At 38.7% G+C, this 21,164-nt stretch overlaps 1 protein-coding gene and 1 pseudogene across 2 annotated transcripts in view; both read left to right on the top strand.

Annotated features, from left to right (window-relative positions):
• PLXDC2 (plexin domain containing 2) overlaps window positions 1–6,747 on the top strand; it is a 463,014-nt gene extending 456,267 nt beyond the window's left edge. The window contains exon 14 of one of the 2 annotated variants that reach the window (XM_025396216.1): window positions 4,765–6,747. In XM_025396216.1, coding sequence (XP_025252001.1) covers window positions 4,765–4,881 — 117 coding nt within the window. In that variant the 3' untranslated portion in view covers window positions 4,882–6,747. The remainder of the gene's footprint in view (window positions 1–4,764) is intronic. The other variant, XM_025396218.1, reaches the window with a different exon arrangement.
• Window positions 6,748–16,834: 10,087 nt separating this feature from the next.
• LOC112630999 overlaps window positions 16,835–21,164 on the top strand; it is a 49,267-nt pseudogene continuing 44,937 nt past the window's right edge.

Genomic DNA, 21,164 nt, shown 5'->3' with positions numbered 1-21,164 from the left:
CAGACCTGGATGGCTGTTCAATTAGTAGTACTGAAGCAAGAATGAGGGAGAATTCCTGACTGCACAGCCAACCCCCGTGCCAACATTATTGCTGCGAACATTTTCTTCTGAATATGATTAATCACATAAATAATTCTCAGAAATGAAATTAGAAATCACCCACGCATTGCAGCCAGTAATGTTTTAAGACATTACATCCTGAAACTCTGTAATGAATTAACACTACAGTCTGGTTTGAATTCTTTGGTTTTCAGCATATCTCCTGCCCTGTTAGCAAGTGACCCTGTGGCCTTGATGAGTTTCTGTAACAAGTTGAATTAGCCATTCTAAAAAGAACACAGATTTGGAACTGTCTAGGCCTCGAGAAAGAACAACATATCCCTTCTCTGAAATCCCTGGCTGTGCTCAATCATGCTTGCAAGTTTGTGGTAGGGCTGGACATGAGGCTCAGGTTTTCAGATCCTTCCATCCAAGCCCTTCCCTGTACTCTGGGTAGATGGCTTCTATTATGGCATAGATGTTAAGGACTTTTCTATGCTAACTAAATATTCAGTTATTCCGTTAAAGAATGTAATTTCAGCACTTTGGGAGGCCGAGGTGGGTGGATCACGAGGTCAGGGGTTCAAGACCAGCCTGGCGAAGATGGTGAAACCCCGTCTCTACTAAAAATACAAAAATTAGCCGGGTGCTGTGGCAGGTGGCTGTAATCCCAGCTACTCAGGAGGCTGAGGCAGGAGAATCGCTTGAACGGGGGAGGTGGAGGTTGCAGTGAGCCGAGATCATGCCATTGCCCTCTAGCCTGTGTGACAGAGCGAGATTCTGCCTCAAAACAAAACAAAACAAAACAAATGCCCCGTTCTTTTCATTTACAAAGAATAATCTGACTACATGCAGATCAACATGGAAAATCAATTTCAATTAGGGCCGATTTATGTAGATTTCCCTTAAATACAGGAATTCTAAAAGTTAGCAGAAGGAGGCAGAAGGGACAAGGATCAGAAAAACCTTAACACAGAAGGTTCTCTTTAAAAATTATGATCTTCTTTCCACTTTAAAGGCAATTATCTCAGGCAAGCAAATATAAAGATCCTAGGGTTTTAGAGGACAAATTAGCTATTATTTCACAGATGAAGAAACAAAGGCCCAGAGAAATCAAGTCATTTATTCACAATCACGTAATTGCTTTGCGATGTGAGATGACATCTCCTATTTCATTATGAAAATGTTCTAAAAGAAAGGAGAATTTTAGTGAAGTTGTTACTCTTTGCTCGGCGTTGTTACGGCTAAGACTGAGATGTGAAGAGATTATAAAAAAATACAAAATAAGATCGAATGTTTAAAACCCTAGCTACATGACATTAGTTAGATTTCACTGTAAATTTTAAGATATTATTATGAAAAAATGCTTTTTAAAAATCTAGTCGAACTTGTTTATGAATTTTCAGTTTTTCCTGAATAAGAGAGCAGCCTTGAATAATTTTGTAGCTGGATTATACCTATTTTGTGCATCTTTAGTCATGAAATTGCATGAGTGACATACACTGATAGTTTAACCCAGGGGTTCCCGACCCCTGGGCTGTGGACCTGTACCTGTCCGTGGCCTGTTAGGAAACGGGCCACACAGCAGGAGGTGAGTGGCAGGCAAGCGAGCATTGCCAACCGAGCTCTGCCTCCTGTCAGATCAGCAGCAGCATTAGATTCTCATAGAAGCATGAACCATATTGTGAACTGCACATGTGAGGGATCTAAGTTGTGTGTTCCTTATGAGAATCTAATGCCTGATGATCTGTGGTAGAACAGTTTCATCCCAAAACCATCCTCCTACCCTGTGCCCCCAACACCAACCCATGAAAAAATCATCTTCCACAAAAACCAGTCCCTGGTGCCAAAAAGGTTGGAACCACTGGTTTAACCAATTGTGTGTTTTTGGTGGGATCTCTAGTGATTTTAAATCTTGTTGGGATATTTCTATGTTTTTTTCTACTCACTTTTTACTCATTTTTTTCTACAATGAGTAGAAAAAATTACAAATCAAAAAAATCCTTAAGGATATGTAATTAGTTTAGAAACTATGACTGTACTCCATTAACACGGGAAGCTTCACATCCAACATTTTGTATTTTCTATTCTGAGGACCTTTGTGATACACTCACAAAGCACATGATACTCACTATCAATAATCCTGCAGTCTTTTCACCTAAGAAACAGTTGTTAATTCAGTAGCTCTGACTTATTAACAGACACCAAAGTTGTTGGTATATTGTTAAGATTGAAATAAAACTACAGCCAGGTTCCCAGATGTTGGTACAAATGGGTTATGTACAAACCATTGAATTTTAAGGAATAATTTCCATCATGGGAAAAATTAGCTTTGGAAGTAGGTAGATTTTTATTTTACGTGTTGGCCCTGCCATTTGCTAGCTTTGCAGGTTTGCGCAAAACGTGAAGGATGGAGTCGTGGATATTAAATGAGATCCTGTATGGAAATCACCTAGTATAAAGCATGAGATACGAAATAAAAGCCTCATAAAATGTAACTTTCATGAGCATCATCATCAGCATGCCCGTCATCTGCAGTCCTTTTTAATGAAGAGCCACATATGGCACCATTTCTTTTTTCTCATCTTTAGTTTTTAATTTTTGTGGGTCCATAGTAGGTATATATATTTATGGAGTATGTGAAATATTTGGATACAAGCATGCAATGTGCCATCATCATATCATGGAGAATAGGGTATCCATCTCCTCAAGCCTCAAGCATTTATCTTTTGTGTTACAAGCAATCCAATTATACTCTTCTAATTATTTTTAAGTGTATAATTACATTATTATTGACTGTAGTCACCCTGTTCTGCTATCAAATACTAAGTCTTATTCATTTTTCTATTTTGGGGGGGACCCATTAACTATCCCCACCTCCTCCCAACCCTTTCACAACCTTTCCTAGCCTCTGGTAACCATCTTCTACTCTGTCTCCATGAGTTTAATTGTTTTGATTCTTAGCTCCCACAAGTTAGTGAGAACGTGTGATGTTTGTCTTTCTGTGCCTAGCTTATTTCACTTAACATAATGATCTCCAGTCCATCCATGTTGTTGCGAATGACAGGATCTCATTATTTTTAAGGCTGAAGGGTACTCCATTGTGTATATGTACCACGTTTTTTTCATCCATTCATCTGTTGATGGACACTTCAGTTGCTTCCAAATCTTGGCTACTGTGAACAGTATAGCACAATGTCTTTATGTGGCTGTAAATTCGTGGTAGGCGGCAGGGTTGTTCTTGCTACCAAGTGGCCTTGGAAAGGTGGAGTTTCAGAGCAAAATCTCAGTGGTGCTGCTTGTCCAAGGAAGCCGTAGCTTTGGAGAAGCTCAGCTGTGAAGTCACTAAAACCAGAGTTGGGGCTATGAGTAGTGAGCACTGCAACATGTCATCTTTATCCTGCAAACAGGCATAACCATGAGTTATGGTACCCACCTCCCTAGAGGTGCTTAGTATGTTTCCATTGTTGATTATTTCAGCCTCACCATAGACACGTTGTTTTGTTGTGTGGCTCTCTCTTTAGTTTTAAATTCTTCTTTTGAAAAATAGGGATAATTCAGTTTCACTTAATGGAACTTAATCAGCAAATAAATTTAAGGCATTCTGACCACATAATGTTATAGAGATAGCATTTAATATTATTAGTAGGCAGAATGTAATTACCTTGATTTGTATTTTTTTCTAGAATGTAGAGCTACTACTCATCCCTACCTGATGTGAAAAATTTTCACAGCCATTAATCATCGACATTGGCATGTAATTGGAAAATCTAAAAAGATACCAAATGCCAGTATGTGTATACTGATATTTAACCTTTTTTGCATTAGAATTCTTTAGATAGAAATGAACTTCCTTCAATATTTATCATCTTATTTACCCCCAAATTGCAGGCACTTTGATAAATGGAGTAATAGTTTCTAGTGTCACTATGGCTGTGAAATGCATTTTAGTGTCTTCTGCTGTGACAACTCAGTAATTCATTTCAGCACATCTATTTGTAAATCACAGGTTTGTTTGATGGAAGGAGTGCTGAGGAGAAATGCTGCCTTTTTGTCAATACAAATAACCTGTATTTTAGGACTAGTGTCTGTTGTACAATATTTGCTTCATAAGCTCACAATTGGCCACATCCTCTGATAATAGATTCCATTTTTAGGATATAACAGCTTTAATTTTCAAGCACAAAAAATCATAGATGGGTATGCTTAGCTAAATAAATAATTTCTTAAGACATTAAGTGATATTTCTTGTAGCTTATTTGCTAGGAAATCTGGTGCCTAATTGAAAACACACTTCTAGGAACAGCAAAATTTTATGACCTTAGTTATTGAGTGAATGAGTGAACCAAACGCAGTGGTATCAGTATTGACTTGTAGAGAAGAGAGAGTGTCCGTGGCCATATGTTAAAAAATATGTTTTATTACAGTTCCTTTTTTGCCTAGTTATATTTGGGCATTTCAGACATACACATACACATCCTTTGAGGGCAGGTGTGACAAATGGTCTATCCTGTGACGGGGTAGATAGCACCATCTTGGAAATGCAAGCACAGGGCTTGGAGGGTTGATAAGGAGAACACTTAATTCTGACTGTAGCTATAATAAGAGATAATTTAACATGTTAATTAATTCAACATTTAATCTAAAATAGCTATCAAATAGATTTTTGTGGTGCTAGAATCTTACCCTGACGCACATTTTTTATTTCCATGTTTTCTGTTTCAGAGACGCCCAAGCAGATGGCCTGCGATGAAGTTTAGAAGAGGCTCTGGACATCCTGCCTATGCTGAAGTTGAACCAGTTGGAGAGAAAGAAGGTTTTATTGTATCAGAGCAGTGCTAAAATTTCTAGGACAGAACAACACCAGTACTGGTTTACAGGTGTTAAGACTAAAATTTTGCCTATACCTTTAAGAGAAACAAAAAGAAACACACAAACAAACAAGCTCTAAGCTGCTGTAGCCTGAAGAAGACAAGATTTCTGGACAAACTCAGCCCAGGAAACAAAGGGTAAACAAAAAACTAAAACTTATACAAGATACCATTTACACTGAACGTAGAATTCCCTAGTGGAATGTCATCTATAGTTCACTCGGAACATCTCCTGTGGACTTATCTGAAGTATGACAAGATTATAATGCTTTTGGCTTAGGTGCAGGGTTGCAAAGGGATCAGAAAAAAAAAAAAAAAAAACTATAATAAAGCTTTAGTTCATGAGGGATCGACACCTTTGGTTCAAATGTTCTCTGATGTCTCAAATGTAACTGTTTTCCAAAGGCCGAACCCTTTCACTCAAAAGAGCAATGATGAATGTTTCCAGATTGCTAAGAAAAACAGCTCATGCAGGAGTGAAAACAAACACAAAATAAGAGATTTTATATATTTTCAAAACCAATGGGTGGCAAAAGGATGTTGTTTTTCTGGTCTAGATCCATGTGTACCAACAGGTTCATCACTTTACAGAATGAATCTTTTTATCTGTACAGGAGGTTCAAACTGTGTCTGCCTCTTCCTTCATGATGAATGACCTTTCTATGAGCTGTGACGAAATTTCTGAACTTTTAGCTAAGGATTTGGGAAGAGGGGGTGGCAAACGGGGCTTTCTATTCTCCTGCCTCAGCATAAAAACATCTGATTTACGCTTTAGGGAAGCCTTGCCTCCATTCCCCAACTGTGAAGTCCCATGAAACCAGTTGCTCTGGGCTGATGGAAACAAAAGGAAACAGTATGAAGAGTTCCTTAATCATTTTTGAAACAAAAATGTTAAGGGATTTTAAACTTATGGTTATTTTTAATTTTATGCCATTTCAGTACTAAAGACCGATTTCATTGCCGATTCCTGTCTGAGAAGCCATTCACGTCAGCATGGCAATAAAAAGAATGAAAAACCCTGCTGAATCATACAGTAATTTTCTTTAAAGCACATAGTAGTTACATAAATATATATATAAATATATTTTTGTTTATAACTAACACAAGGCAGGATCTTGTGACTGTAAGAGTGCATTTTGTCATCAAGACAAAACAGATGCAAGATGCATCGCTGCATTACTTCCATAGAGTTGTAAAATAATCCTTAATATTAGAATATTTTTCTGTCACGTAGCGAAAGTGGTTCAGTTCATTACCACGCCCATCACGTTCTTGACTATTTGATCCACTTTTTCGTTCATGTCAACCCCTTCCCTCTCTGGCTAAATCAAGTGGATGCAGAAAGCTCCTTAAATGGAGGTATCGATTGCCCTGGAATCACAGTCCTGATTTTGAAAATTCCCCATGAATGAAGAAAGGAATAGCATCCCTTGAGAAGGAAAGTGGTTAATATATACACTGAGCTCCTAAAGTTTAAATTCAGGTACTGAGTGTACAATTTCACCAACATTCCAACCCATGAAACTTTTACACTCTGTGCCAAGAAACTGTTGGCTTTTGTAAGGTACGGTGCTCAACATTTGCAGATTCAGGTCTCAAGAAGCAGAGATGTCTCATAAGCAGCATTTTCCCAACAGTTTAGCATCTGTACACATCTGCCTTGGACGTCAGTCCACTCATAGAGTATCATACTTTATCATCACAAGTGTCTGACATGAACCAATACCATTTTCTATTCCATATATTTTGCTTTACAATTTTAAGTATTTGATGAAGGTGGTAACTTTTTCCTAACTTAGTTAACTATTGCAAAAAAAAAAAAAAAATTGAAAAGCAAGGTGATTGAAGGATTGTGATGACAATCTCTTTGCAGCAGCTATGTTTGGTTTATGTGAAGTATCCCGGCTTATTCTTGTGGAGTAGGTTTGGTCAGTCAGCAATAACCAAATGACATGCCAATATTACTGGTGCAACTGGTATTCTACAAATGCATAAGGAACACATAGACGACTTCCTTTTAGGATAAAATGACGCTTCTTTCACTAGCTTTTGTGGTAGCCGTGGCTTCCAATAGCAACTGTTTGACAGTTATAGAAATCTTGCATGTGTATTCTTAGGTTGTGTCCCTTAAGTGCTACTTAATTCTCAAGTAGTAATGTTATTCTTATACCCTTCAATGTTCATCTTCTATTTTGATTCAAAACAATTGATAATTCTATAAAAAACCATAAACACTCTGAATTCTTCAGTGAACCAAAGCACCAAATAATAGAGAAAACTTTTGGGAACTAGAGTGTTGGAAAACTTAACAGAACTAAGAGTTAAAGGTAGTGAGAAGTGTGGGGTATATTAATTCTTTAGTGGTAAGGGGAAATGTTGGCTAAATCCTTTTCTTTCATGATACTCTCATTCTGTTTTATATTTCCGGTTTGTTCTTGTCCCCATTTGAGAGAACATACACACAGTTTCTGAAAATTCAAAATGGTTATCAATGCTTTGAACTTTACATATATTATGTATTAGAGAAGGTACAACTGTACATTACATGAATATTACTATGAACATAATAGAATAAAAAAAATTAAAGACAGCAAAGAGACAAAACTTCTGGATAAATCAGATAAATGGTGCTACAGAGGACTTTAGTTATTTCAGCTTATTTGTAAAAATAATAATCAGTGATTAGGTAAAGATAGTGAAACTCAAGAAAAATATCTTGACCCATTTATGTCTAGTGTTCCATTATTGGAATGCTAAGTTTATGGGAGTTATTTAGAGCCTACTGCTCAAGGTCATCACCAAGGTCTGGTTGCAAAAATTCAAAAAATTACAACCTCAGGCATAAATGGGTTAAGCCCAACAGATGGCACTGATCATAAATGATGGCTTGGGTGTGAAGGGTTTAGACTTGAAGATGCATTAACACCTAGAAAACTAAAGACAAAGTGCAGTTGACCCCCAATTACTATTTTAGTTTGAGGTATCAAGGGCATTTGCCAATCCCTTATATGTAGCTTCTAGAGTTGTGCTGTCCAATATTATATCCACTAGCCAACGTGGTTTTTGAAATTAACATTAATTATAATTAAATTTAAAATGTAATTCTTCAGTCACACCAGCCACATATCAAGGGCTTAATAGCCACACCTGGCTTGGGGCTACCATATTGGACAACAAGAAACACTTCTGTGGTTGAAGAAAATTTTAATGAACAATGCTGTAGAGGTGTTTCCTTTGAATTCCTTGTCCTTGAAGAAAAGGGAAGAGGAGGAAAGAAACAAGATTTAGTAGCTCTTGGGCCTATCCAAGCATTTTTTATCTTAGAGAGGCCCCATGGAGTAATGAAAAAAATACAAGCTGACACAGCTTTGAGTCCCCACTGTGTTATCTTGGGAAAATCATTTCAACCTCCATGAGTATCAATTTGCAATTTTGGAAAAGAAAAACATTTTTTGTCCTGTCTTTCTTGCAAGATTATTATGCAACCTGATTAAATGTACAGATGTACAGACTCTCAAAAATGTTATGTTAATGTAACCCATATAAAGTACGACTATTGGTCGAGTACCAGCACAAATTTGCATTCAAAGGAAGAATAGTTCATCAGTCCAAAAAGCATCCAAAGGTAATCAGTTCATCACATATCTTGAGAAAGTGCAAAAAGAGAATGCATTCAAAACACAAAGCAAAATTTTTCAGTTTCTTTTCTGTGCATCTGAATATTTCCTTTAGTATTTGTCCCACATGACATCCATCCCATGTATTTCTCCACTCTTTGCCAACATTGCCTGTGAACATCCTTCAGCTGGCTGAGTTCTTTATTGCACGGAACCACTTAGCTTCTCTAGTTTCTTATGATTTCCTATTTTACATGTAACAGCAAAAGGCGGCTTCCATTTAGAAGGCAATATCTGGAACATAAATAATTTCATATTTATTTTATCACTCTAACACTAATGTAAAGAGCTATGGCATTAAAATATACAACTATTAGGAACTTAATGTAAACCTTTGCACATGCAGACTATATAAAGGGAATAAAATTATTTTAAATTATGCTAATATCCAGATACATATTCTAAGGTTAGTATCATTTATCAGTTTTTGGCAACAGATTCTTATGTTACGTCTTCATGAGGGAGTATAAATTTGATCACGTCCCTAGTGTCTATTGCCCACTTGAGAAAAGGTTTTGCCAGGATCCACGGATTGGTTCAAGATGCTTTCATTCATGATAGGAAATTAATATTTAAATAAGACTAATCGAAAACTAGATTCTCTGGTTTTAATTTCTTCCTCCTGTGAAATGTTCTTTTGGTTTGTATTTCTTTAAGTATTTTCCAAGTTACTGCTGCTTTTACTTCACCACTTCCAACCCCACTTTTGTTATCAGCGTCATATGTCAGAATCATGGGAGATCCAGCCTGGACAACATAGTGAGACCCCACCTCTATCAAATATACACACAAATATACATGTATATCATATATATGTATATTTGATAGAAATGATAGTAAAAAATATATATATACACACACACACACACACACACACACACACACACACACACACACATATGCATGCCAGGCATGGTTTCCCATGCCTGTAGTCCCAGCTCCTCTGGAGGCTGAAGTGGAAGGGTTGCTTGAGCCCATGAATTAGAGGCTGCTATGAGCCATGATTGTGCCACTGCACTCCAGGCTGGGCAACAGAGCAAAACCCCATCTCTAAATAAAAAAGAAGAATTGTGAGACATCATGTAATCCAACCTCTTAATGTTACAGATAAGTAAACTGAGGCCCAAAGAGATATAGTAATAGTCCCAATGTCAATAAACTGGGTCTTGAACTTAAATGTTTGTTTCAATTCTCATTGCCTACATCTCTTAATTGTTGGTACTTAAGGCCAACCAAGCAGCTTAGACAGCACAGTCCACTCAATGCTAACTTTATTCGCTATATTGATGATCTGCTCTGTCCTGTAATATAGAACATTGGATCAGTCTTTCTCTTGTTGCTGACTTAAGGAGGCTGCTATTGTTACAATATCCAGAGATTTCAAGTTCTAGCCATTGTGGGGTCTTTGTTGGGTTTTCAGTTTCTCCTCTCTACACCCCTGCCCCCATCTGTGGCCATCTAAGTTAGCAATACGATTTATTTTGGTCATTTAAAATTTTTCTACCTTTGTTTTATTTCTTCCCAAATGTATTTGAAAATGAATGATCTGTATAGCTGATTTTCTGACTACATATATAGTTGCAATTTTTATTTGCTGTTCAAACTATTAGAACATTTTTGTCCTCATAAGGTTTTTTGGGCAGATAGTGCGAGGTCTGTGGTGTTACCTTTTATATACTCCTATTACCTTTTGTTTGTGAAGGATTTTACATTTTACAGAGCACTGTGATTCATCTCCCTATTTGTTCATTTATTTAACTGCTCAATTCACTGAAATATTTATTGAACACCTACTGGAACCAAGTGACTGTGTTAGTAATTTGTGATGTACAGTAGTGAGAGTCCAGGCATGTAACTGATCATTGTAATACAATAAAATCCCTGAACCAGACTTTACAAGGAGATAGGATCAATAATACTCTATCAATTTTCAACTCTGTTCTACTTAAAAAGGGAGCTAGAAAGTATTTGCCTGAAGAATATGTCCAAAACATAATACATCCCTGCATGGCTGTGTTTGCTCTATTAGAAAGGACCTGTTAATTTTATTTGTGCAAAGAAAAGTTACTCAAAATTCTCCCTGACCTAGGAATACTTTCTAGTTCACTGCAGTCTTACCAGATGCAACAATTGAAGTTTGATTTCTCGAACCAATATTTCTATTGGGTTTTGAATTATTAATATCACTGTTTTGAGGTATTCGAAAACACCAGTGTATCAAAAAAGCATTTGCACTTTAGGTGTGTGTGGTGGTTATGTCATTTATTAGACCATCCCAGACATAAGACAATCAGGGAAATCAGAAAACTCCAGCCTGAAATGTGTCTATAATTTCCTGTTCTACCACTGTCATATCATAACATGGTATTACTTCTTAAGGTTTTGATTAAGTTGATCTTCTAGCCTCAACTTAAATTGTAATACCTCTGCCTAATTATTGCCTGGAATAACTTTTCAACCATCCCATGCCCACTGCTCTCGCAATGGTTATTGCAGAGAAGTAAGATGGTAATTATTCAAATAAAATCACATAACTTCTGGAATCAGTTTTTCATAACAAGTTTATGGAATACATCATCATTGGCTTCTTCATAATATATTTATTATGAGTGACCAAATTATGCCTAGAGGAACAAAATGCTCAAAATTTGTTATTATAGGTTAATTTCCAGCTCACTGTTGACACTAAAAGATTCCGTGTTACTTCAAATCCAGGATAAAAGACTGGAAAAAAATTAAATGTAAGTCATAAACTGATACTCATCTTTTCCTAGTTTCTAAGGCTTATTAACATTTGCAAATTACTCAGTAAATGTTTCATAATGGAATAATATAAAAACTTTTGATTTTGGCAGATAGATAGTGATATTTTCTTTATTTTCATTCTGGTTGAAAAAAATCTCAATGACTTCTCTTCATTCCACCAGAATTTTGATTTTTAACAGCAGTCTCTATTTTTCCCAGCATTACAAATATATATGTCTATATATTCATGACCAAAGTATCGCTTACTGACCATGCAGCTGTAAACCTTCTGTGCCTATCAAACAAATACATAGCATGAAACTAATTTTAGAAGTTTCATGGGGGAATTGTAGGGGGAAGTACAAACCTAAGAGTGAGTGAATGGAGATGATTCATGGGAAAAAATAAAAATCTAAATGTGCTATTAGGTAGAGTTATTAACTTCTTTTTGTTGCTATTGTTTGAGATGGAGTTTCGCTCTTGTTGCCCAGGCTGGAGTGCAATGGCGTGATTTCAACTCACCGCAACCTCCGCCTCCCAGGTTCAAGCGATCCTCCTGCCTCAGCCGCCCAAGTAGCTGAGATTACAGGCATATGCCACCACACCTGGCTAATTTTGTATTTTTAGTAGAGATGGGGTTTCTTCACGCTGGTCAGGCTGGTCCCCAGCTCCCGACCTCAGGTGATCCGCCCACCTCGGCCTCCCAAAGTGCTGGAATTACAGGCCTGACCCACCGTGCCCGGCCGAGTTATTAACTTCTTAAGAGCAATGTGCAAATAAATATTCATTGATGACCAGTTCACATTTAGGTGATTCAGACATCCAGACACTGGGGCACATGTTCTGCAAGTGATGCTGAGACCCCTGACGTAGAGAAATCAAAGGATATGCCCAATTAGTCTAAAATGCAGCCATCACCCCCCATACCTCGGCATTTATCCTAACATCATGGAGGCCTTTGTCCTCGAGAATTACATGACTTGCCCTAAAGAATTAGTGAATGGCCAGAAAGAGACTTTCCATTTATCTTCCTTTGACTTAAAAGGCATGAAAATAAGGCAAAATAAATAAATAAAATAATTTTCCTGAGGAAAGGATAAGAGATGGCACTTTCCTTTCTGGGCTCAGAGCTGGATTTCTCTGAGGTTTGACCATCTCAGGACTCAGACAGACTCAAGTGCTATTTTCTGGACATTTCTGGTGAAACCTCAGCCACCATGTTCGAGGTGGTTTGAGTGAAAACATACTCAGATTGTCACTTTTATAGTAGGGAAATAAAAACTCAAATTAAGCATCCTGCAGCAGGCTACTCTGAAAACAACATGAAGCAACATCAGAGCTTCGCTTGCAAAGAAATGTTAAAATCGTTTTAGGGAAATCAGTGAAGTCTCTTTAGAAACTGACATCTTGTGTATGGCGTAACCCAGTCTTGGGGCCCTCTCAGAGAAGAAGGGGAAGTCTTTTCATTGGTTGGTCAAAACAAATCTCTAATTTGCCTGATTTGAGGCATTTGAACAGTGCCTGGAGAGGACATTATTTTCAGGGGAAAAAAAGGAAAGTCTTTTTTATATGCCAGCTGGGATCATGGGAACTTCGAATGCCAGGAATTTACTACTGTTTCTGGTAATTCTGTTTGTAGTCATTTGAAATGTTGAAGTGTGAAAAGAGAAGAAGTTGGGCACTTTTGCGGGGGGCGGGGGAGCTTTCCATATTTTATGCCAGTTGCACCAGCATGCAGAATATTTGTAACACATTTCAAAGTGGATATAATCGTACCCTTTGTCAGAATCACAACGTTCACTGCGGTGCTGCTACAAGAGAACACTGAGGAAAATCTGACCCTATGAACTCAGTCAGCCCCAAACAAAAAGAATGACTATGTGTGTGAGTGCAGCACATGGCCAGTTCATTTCTCACTGTTTTGGAAAGTCCTGTGTGCCAAACCAAGGACGTGTCTTTCAGGTGAAGGTTAATTTTCCAAAGCTTATTGAAATAGAACTTGGAAAACCAAGCATTTTGAATTTATTCCAGTCCTCTGGGCATCATTCCTGTTTCTTCTGCCATGTCAAGGAGAAATTCCAAGCCTGCATTCTGTTATGCTAAAATAACAAGCCCATACTTCCCGATGACCTTCTGTTGAACGTACCTGAGCCTGCAAATGTAAAAATGATTGTATCTGAATTTGCACTAATGGTGTCTGAGAGCAAAAAGAGTGTGACCTCTATTGGAAACCTTTGTTCAGATTCAATAATTCAGAGATGCTACATACTTCTGCAAGCTTCCTGATTATGTTCACTGTAATATTAATGACCTAAGTTTGAATGCATTTCCTTACAGTCCATTAATTTGACATCCATCTTTTACCTGGGGATTATGACGATTGCAATAATTCATTAATGTTTTCTTCACACAGCTTCTTAAACCAAGTTTTTCTGCAACTCTTTCAGTTCTGCTTACAGTGTGTGGGAAATCTGATTTTTTTTCCCCCTAGTAATAGTTTGATAAGAAATTTAGTGTATTGACAGCCTCAGTGACACAATTCATCTTTAAAGGTGTGGAAGCTGGTGGGGACCAAATGTTACCTGTGTTTTCGCTGTTGATTGCTATTTTCAGAAGTGAACCATGTTTTTCACTTACAGTAGGAGTCAACAAATTTGGGATTTTAGAAGGGGGAGAAGGGAACTATTTGTGTAATACTGCTGTCATATTTGACTACATATTAAAAACAATAAATGAGCATTTTGTTTTAATTTCTTAAATACCTTGTCTTTCAACATACTTTTTGTTTCCTTTCTTCCATTAGTGTTCAAAAGGTTCTACCCATTGTGGAAGAAATTCTGTGTGCAGAATTCAGAGGCGCAAGGCTGATGGCAACATAAAAAATTATTTTGCTTCTAAACCCACCCGGATGTGGAAACTCATATTAGCTAGAGTGAGCTGTAGAAAACAAAGATTTCAGGATTGCACAGTGTGTGGGCAATGGGGTGGAGACTTCTTCCCCTATTCCCAACCACACTGCCCAAATGTTCAAGTCTCCTGGATCAGACAGATGGGATTTTAGCTGCTGCTTTAAATCCTAGTGCTGGAATAAGTCAAGGTGCTTCAGTTCAGCTCTTGCCTCTGTCACTAATCATGCTTTATGAACTCCTTTGATTTTCTGAATAAGTTCCAGAAGGTTCTCTATTATTCTATTCTTCTTCCAAACTGGAAATGATTGTATCTAATTCTCAGGATATTTTGGATGTGTGCCTCAGGTAATTTATGTGGAATGTATAAAGTGAGATGTTTCCAATTCTGAATATTCCTTCCCCGTTTCCCAGTCGTCCACTCTTGGACTACCTTTATAACAACACCGAGTACGTACAGACCTGAATCCACGCCCAAGAAGCACACACAATGACTGGAGCTGTCGGGAATTCCAGTCAGTGGCATTCCCTGAGCAATGGCTCTGTAAAATTCAATTATAATTTTTTAAGAATCATACCTCTGTATAGATCTTTTGGACTGTATTGATTAAACTTTGATATTGTGGAGTAAATTCAGAAGTGCAATTTTAAATGGTGTGAATTGTCTTTATGATGCCAAAAAAAAGAAAAATTATGAATGTGAATCATGCAATCTTCCCTAACAATGGAAAAACATTAGGCCAATGCTTTTAAAAATGACTTGGTGCATACCATTTCTTTAAATAAGTCAGTAGAAATTTATTCAGATATATGTTAAAGAAAAATATGCTAATCACAATCACACAACTCTTAAATCAGCTGTAGATCAATGTCTTCTAAATAAAGAGAACAGATCTTTTCCTCACAGGTTCTCTCTTCCAAAGCACTATTTTTAGAATCAGAGTCTTCTGATACGCAATTTGAAATTTTTCCCCTTCAGTTTATTTTATTAAACACTTATTAAGTAACTACTTTGTGCTATGTTCCCAAGTGTCAGTGTTCTTGACACCAGGGTTACAAAAAAACAAAACCAAACAAAAAACAACAAGGTTTTTGTTGATTTTTCTTTTCTTTTATTTTCTTTTTTCTTTTCATTTCTTTCTTTCTTTATGTTTTATCTTATCTTTTTTTTTGAGACAGGGTCTTGCTCTGTTGCCCAGGCTAGGGTGCAGTGGTATGATCCTGGCTCACTGCAGCCTCGACTTCCCAAGTTCAGGTGTTCCTCCCACCTCAGTCTCCTGAGTAGCTGAAACCACAGGCATGTACCTGGATAGCTAAAATAAATATTTTTTTGTAGAGACAGTGTTCGGCCACATTGCTCAGGCTGTATCAGACTCCTGAGCTCACCTGATCCTCCTGTCCCAGCCTCCCAAAGTGCTAGGATTACAGATGTGAGCCACCGTGCTCAGCCAGAGTCTTTGCTTTTGGTTAGCCTTCAGTGCATTCAGGGAGACAAACATTTAAATAAATATGGCAAACCAAAGACTGTAGGTCCCAGGATAGAAATTTTACGTAATGCAATGAAATGGCAGAGGAGGGAAGAGTTAATTCTGTGTGGAAAAGGCCAGGAGCTTTCATGAAACAAGTGGTATTTGAACTTGGTCTTGAAGGGTGAGTAGGCCTTCCCCAGGCAACAACCCATGCTTACCAGGGAGTAGGTGGACTAGGAGCTAATGGACCGGCTATGTCAGAGGGATCCAAAGGCAGGCAAGGAGAGGAAAGCTGGCGAGTCACTGAGGCCAGAGAGTTAGATCCTCGATGGCTTCCATGACTTTAGAGTTTACCTTCTAAGCACAGATGCACTTGATAACTTTGAAGAACCCCAACTATTTCAGAAAGATCACCTCATAAGCACCATAATGGAAGAATTGCATAGGAAAAAGCTGGGAGGCTGTTCTGGACACAACTGCTCAAATCCAGCTACCGCTTCCTGAGGACTATCCCTTCCTAGTTCTCAGATTTTCCTCTTCATGTCTTCAGTCCTCTATTAATAAAAATCCATGCCCATCAGGACATGTGCCCTGCCTTTCTCCCCTCGCAATCACCCCTTCCAGCAAAATATATATTCCCTTTTCCCCAAAGTCATGGCACAACACAACTGGACAGATTTTCATGTGAAATCAGCCAGATTTGCCCAGGTTTACTTATCTCTTTATGCAAGAACTCCCTTTTTCATTTTTAAACACCCAAGGCAACCCAGACAAGCAACACAGCCTGAGGGGGAGATTCACTTTCCATCAGATGATGATAAAACAGGAAAATGACATATCTTGTCAATTTCCTTCTGGTCATTCCAGACATCTTATTAATTAAATCACTTGCAATTTGGGTGGAGAGGTTTGAATTTAAGGTGTGGTTCCTGAAATCACCTAAAAATTTATTTCATTTTTTTAAATATTAGCACTTAACCCATTATTTTGTCCTCAGAATTAATGACTTAGCAAATGCTCATTCAGGAGTGTCTAGGGTTATTACAAAGCTTAGAAAACCTGCAGCCAAGAAAGGAGTTGAAAAGGTCAAATAGCTTCCCATTGAAGTGCATGGTGAAGTCTCCACCATGGAGACACTCAAATGTCTGTTAAGGGGAGAACTAGACTTCAGAGGGGATCTGAATGTCAAGATTGACAAGAATGAAAGACAAAATCTCCAAGATTTTAGGCAGTCCGCAGTCTGCAGCCAGAGGATTTCAAAGGGTGAATGCAACGTGCCTTTGGATAACTTGAGAGTACATTGAAGTGTTTCAGAGCTCTCTGAGGAGGCAGATCAACACCTGATTTCGTCATCAGGGAAATATGAAGTTGTCAGTCATAAAGGAAACTGATTGGCTCCCATGACCCTGGCTCTGTGCGAGGTCCAAGTCCATTCACGCTGCAAGGGAGCTTGGTTTGTGACTTGGAGATGTAAGGAGCTGGTGGAAGAACAGAAATCAACCAGTTTGTTACATGTTAGGCCTCCCATTTATGGGGAACCAGATTTCATATGTGCACTTCACTACCATAGAGTGTAGCATAAATACAGGAAGGAGGAGGAGAATGCAGACATTGAGAAAAGCTAGAGGTGCAGACAGGAAGCTACTGCTTCAGCTGGTGCGTATTTTCCTGCTCCAGGCAGTGGGCATGTTAATAACTATCATCTACACATCTGGTTCTCCAAGTCTAAAGGTTGGGCAATTGTAAATTTTAGAAATTTTAAAAATGTGTCAAAGAGAGAAAATCCAATGAGAGTCCCTTAAGAGTCTGCAACCTCAGGACAGGCAGAGACCCCAGCCTCCACCCAGTAACGCACCTGTTATTTTCTGTGAATTGCTATCACTTTCAAGACACACAGATGTACTTGGCCTCCCAAAGTAAATACACTTTAGAAATGCCAGCATCTCTTGATAAATGTTAATTGACCCCTTTTTAATGTGTATTATTCTAATGGCTGCAACAAACTTTACTTAAAGGCCTTTGATTGTCTACCAAATATTCCCCTGACATTTTTTTATGGTAAACTTCACAAACATTTGGGGCTTGCAGAATCATGTTCAGCTTTCTTTCCAGAATTTCTTTGTACAATTGCAATTTAGCTTTCTTTCCAAATGGATTCACTGTGGCGTGAGACTTGATAGAATGTGAAGCAAATTCTCCTCCTGGAATTTGGCTGTAAGCCTAGAGGATGGGCTGCATAAATTATTCTAAATGCCATAGAATCTTGCATGTTATTTCTTTCTAGATTGTTTTAAATCTGCGTCAAGATGCCTGGAAGTGAGACACTAAACAAGCAACAGCTCATTGCACAAAAGAGAAATAGTGACTTGCAAAAAAAAAATAATAATAAATGAAACATCCTTCTTGTAAAATGCTGTCACTTGGAATTTAATTAAATGTCATCTTCTTGAGGAAATGTATGTTATTTGAACTAGGCCAGATCCCAGCAGGTTAAACAGCAATAGGGTAAATAAGAAAGGAACACTCCTGTTAGAGAGAAAAGTTAAAATGAGGTTGTTGAGATCACAGGAGACTCCTCAGTCTATGAAGCAGTAAACTCCAGCAGAAGGGGTGTGTCCCTGGAAGGGGGAAGGCATCCATGTGGATTACAATTTTAATGTTAAAATTTTATTGTAAGTTCAGGATGTGCAGGTTTGTTACATAGGCAAACGTGTGCCAAGGTGGTTTGCTGCACCTATCAACCCATCACCTTGGTATTAAGCCCAGCATGCATTAGCTATTTTTTTTTTTTTTTTTTTTGAGACGGAGTCTTGCTCTGTCGCCCAGGCTGCAGTGCAGTGGCCGGATCTCAGCTCACTGCAAGCTCCGCCTCCCGGGTTCCCGCCATTCTCCTGCCTCAGCCTCCCGAGTAGCTGGGTCTACAGGCACCCGCCACCGTGCCTGGCTAGTTTTTTTGTATTTTTTTAGTAGAGACGGGGTTTCACCGTGTTAGCCAGGATGGTCTCGATCTCCTGAGCTCGTGATCCGCCCGTCTCGGCCTCCCAAAGTGCTGGGATTACAGGCTTGAGCCACCGCGCCCAGCCTGTTGTTTTTCCTGATGCTCTTCCTGCCCTTACCCTCCTTCAGCAGGCCCCAGTGTGTGTCATTCCCCTCTCTGTGTCTGTGTGTTCTCATTGTTCAGCTCCCACTTATAAGTGAGAACATGTGGTGTTTGGTTTTCTGTTCCTGCATTAGTTTGCTGAGGATAATGGCTTCCAGCTCCACCTATGTCCCTGCAGAGGACATGATCTCATTTCTTTTTATGGCTGCATAGTATTCTGTGGTGTATATGTAACATGTGGATTTTGTATTGTTTTGCTTCATGACCTGATGTGAAGCTTTATTAAGGCACTAGGATGAGAGTTCATTTACTTCAGATAGACTGCTGTAGTCAGATTGATTTCCTTGTCATAAAATCACAACAAATACCTAACCCGGCAGTTGTCATCCGGAGACAGGAAAACACTCAGCTCCCTCTAAAACTGGAAGAACGGTCCACTGCAAACTTCTCTCCACCTCTCTCATAAGGATCAAACCAAGACCCCTGGATTATAAGAATCCAGTCAAAGTGCATCTGCACTCATGGATACATATATCAGTTTCTTGAGAAAAATTCTCTCTCTGCCAATAATACATCAGACCATGTGATACCTGCCCATGTAACAGTTATGGAAACAAGGCCAGGCGTCATGGCTCACACCTTAATCCCAGAACTTTGGGAGGCTGAGACAGGCGGATCACTTGAGGCCAAGAGTTTGAGATCAGCCTGGTCAACATGATGAAACCCCATCTCTACTAAAAATACAAAAATTAGCCAGGCTTGGTGGCACACGCCTATAATCCCAGCTACTCAGGAAGCTGAAGTAGGAGAATTGCTTGAACCCAGGAGGTGGAGGTTGCAGTGAGCCAAGATAACACCACTGCACTCCAGCCTGGGCAGCAGGATGAGACTCCGTCTTTAAAAAAAAAAAAAAAAATGCAGAAACAAACTTTGTGATATCGCACATGTGACTTCTCAAAGCCCAGGCTACTTCATCTATAAAGTAAGGACAAAAATAGTACCTGATTCCTAGAATTCTTATGACAAGTAAATGATCTAAAATATTTAGCTTAGTGTTCTGCCATTAAACCCAAGAACAGTTTGCTACGCAACGATTATTGTTGCCAATGAAAGATGCGTTGATTTTGGTAGCAAGAATGCTGTCTTAGTCCTTGAGATAAACTGAAGGCGAAAAAGCCGAGAGGAACAATTAACTGGATGAACAGATTGCAAAATAAGCAATTCAAACTAGAAATTGCATAGCAGGAAGACCATTTCCCCTACAGTTTTGTTACTCATTCTCCCTCAAGTCTCATTGCTTTCTAGCATTTACGTCAGTATTATTCATTCCCCATTCTAAACTATAAAAAAGCAAAAAGAAGGGAATTTCAAACATGAAGTGATTAAAAAAATTAAAAATTAAATACCAAAACCCAAGTCTATATAAAGAACAGATAGTGGGTTACGGAATTTAAGGAGGTAACTGCCTTATATGTTCTTTATTCATTTGTTAATTTATGGACGGTTTTACAGAAAAATCAAATAAGGCTGCTAAGTGTTATTTTGAAAACTATTTTTATGTTTCTGTATCTAATTTCCCTGTTAGCAAAATGAGGAAAATTTTTCTGACATCTCAAAGTCGTTTAAAAGAGAATTCATAAGTATAAGATGTTTTAAGCATATGCAAACAAACTTTATACGGATAGCCTAGGTCACAGATTCTGCCTAGGTCACAGATTCTAGCTTCTGAACTTGTTTACCCACAGACTATTTCTGACACCAAATGTGTGGTGGGTTTTTCCCACACCAACCAATTTTCCAATTTTCCAAACAACTGGATTTCCTACCATCCACTCAACTCCACTAACTACCCAGGGTGAGCAGAGACCCCAGGGGTGAAGAATTCAGTCTCACAGGACTGCCCCCCCATTTCAGATGCCAAAAGCAAGTCTCAGGCCACCCATATTTCTAGCTGACCAGGTAAAATTTGCAGAACCCCACGACACACTTTTCAGTCCCAATAATTTGCTAGAATAGCTCACAGATCTCAGGAAAACCATTCACTCACTGTCACCAGTTTATTGCAAAGGATATAACTCAGGAAGAGCCAAATGGAAGAGAGGCATAGGGTAAGATATGGGGGAGGGCACGGGGCTCCCATGCCCTCTCTGGGTGCTCCACCCTCCCAGCACTTCCATGTGTTCCCCATCTGGATGCAGGGGTTCTTATGGAGGTCTCATCACAGAGGCATGATTGATTAGTCATTGATCATTGGTGATTGACTCATTAGCTAGCCCCTCTCCCCTCCTGGAGGTTGTGAGGTGGAGCTCAAAGTACAACCCTCTAATCAGCCGCCATCCTGAAACTACCTAAGGGCC

Source organism: Theropithecus gelada, chromosome 9 (genome assembly GCF_003255815.1).
Source record: "Theropithecus gelada isolate Dixy chromosome 9, Tgel_1.0, whole genome shotgun sequence".
Lineage (NCBI taxonomy): Eukaryota > Metazoa > Chordata > Mammalia > Primates > Cercopithecidae > Theropithecus > Theropithecus gelada.
The sequence above is the reverse complement of the archived record's forward strand: the minus strand, read 5'-3'. Positions and strand labels throughout refer to the sequence as shown.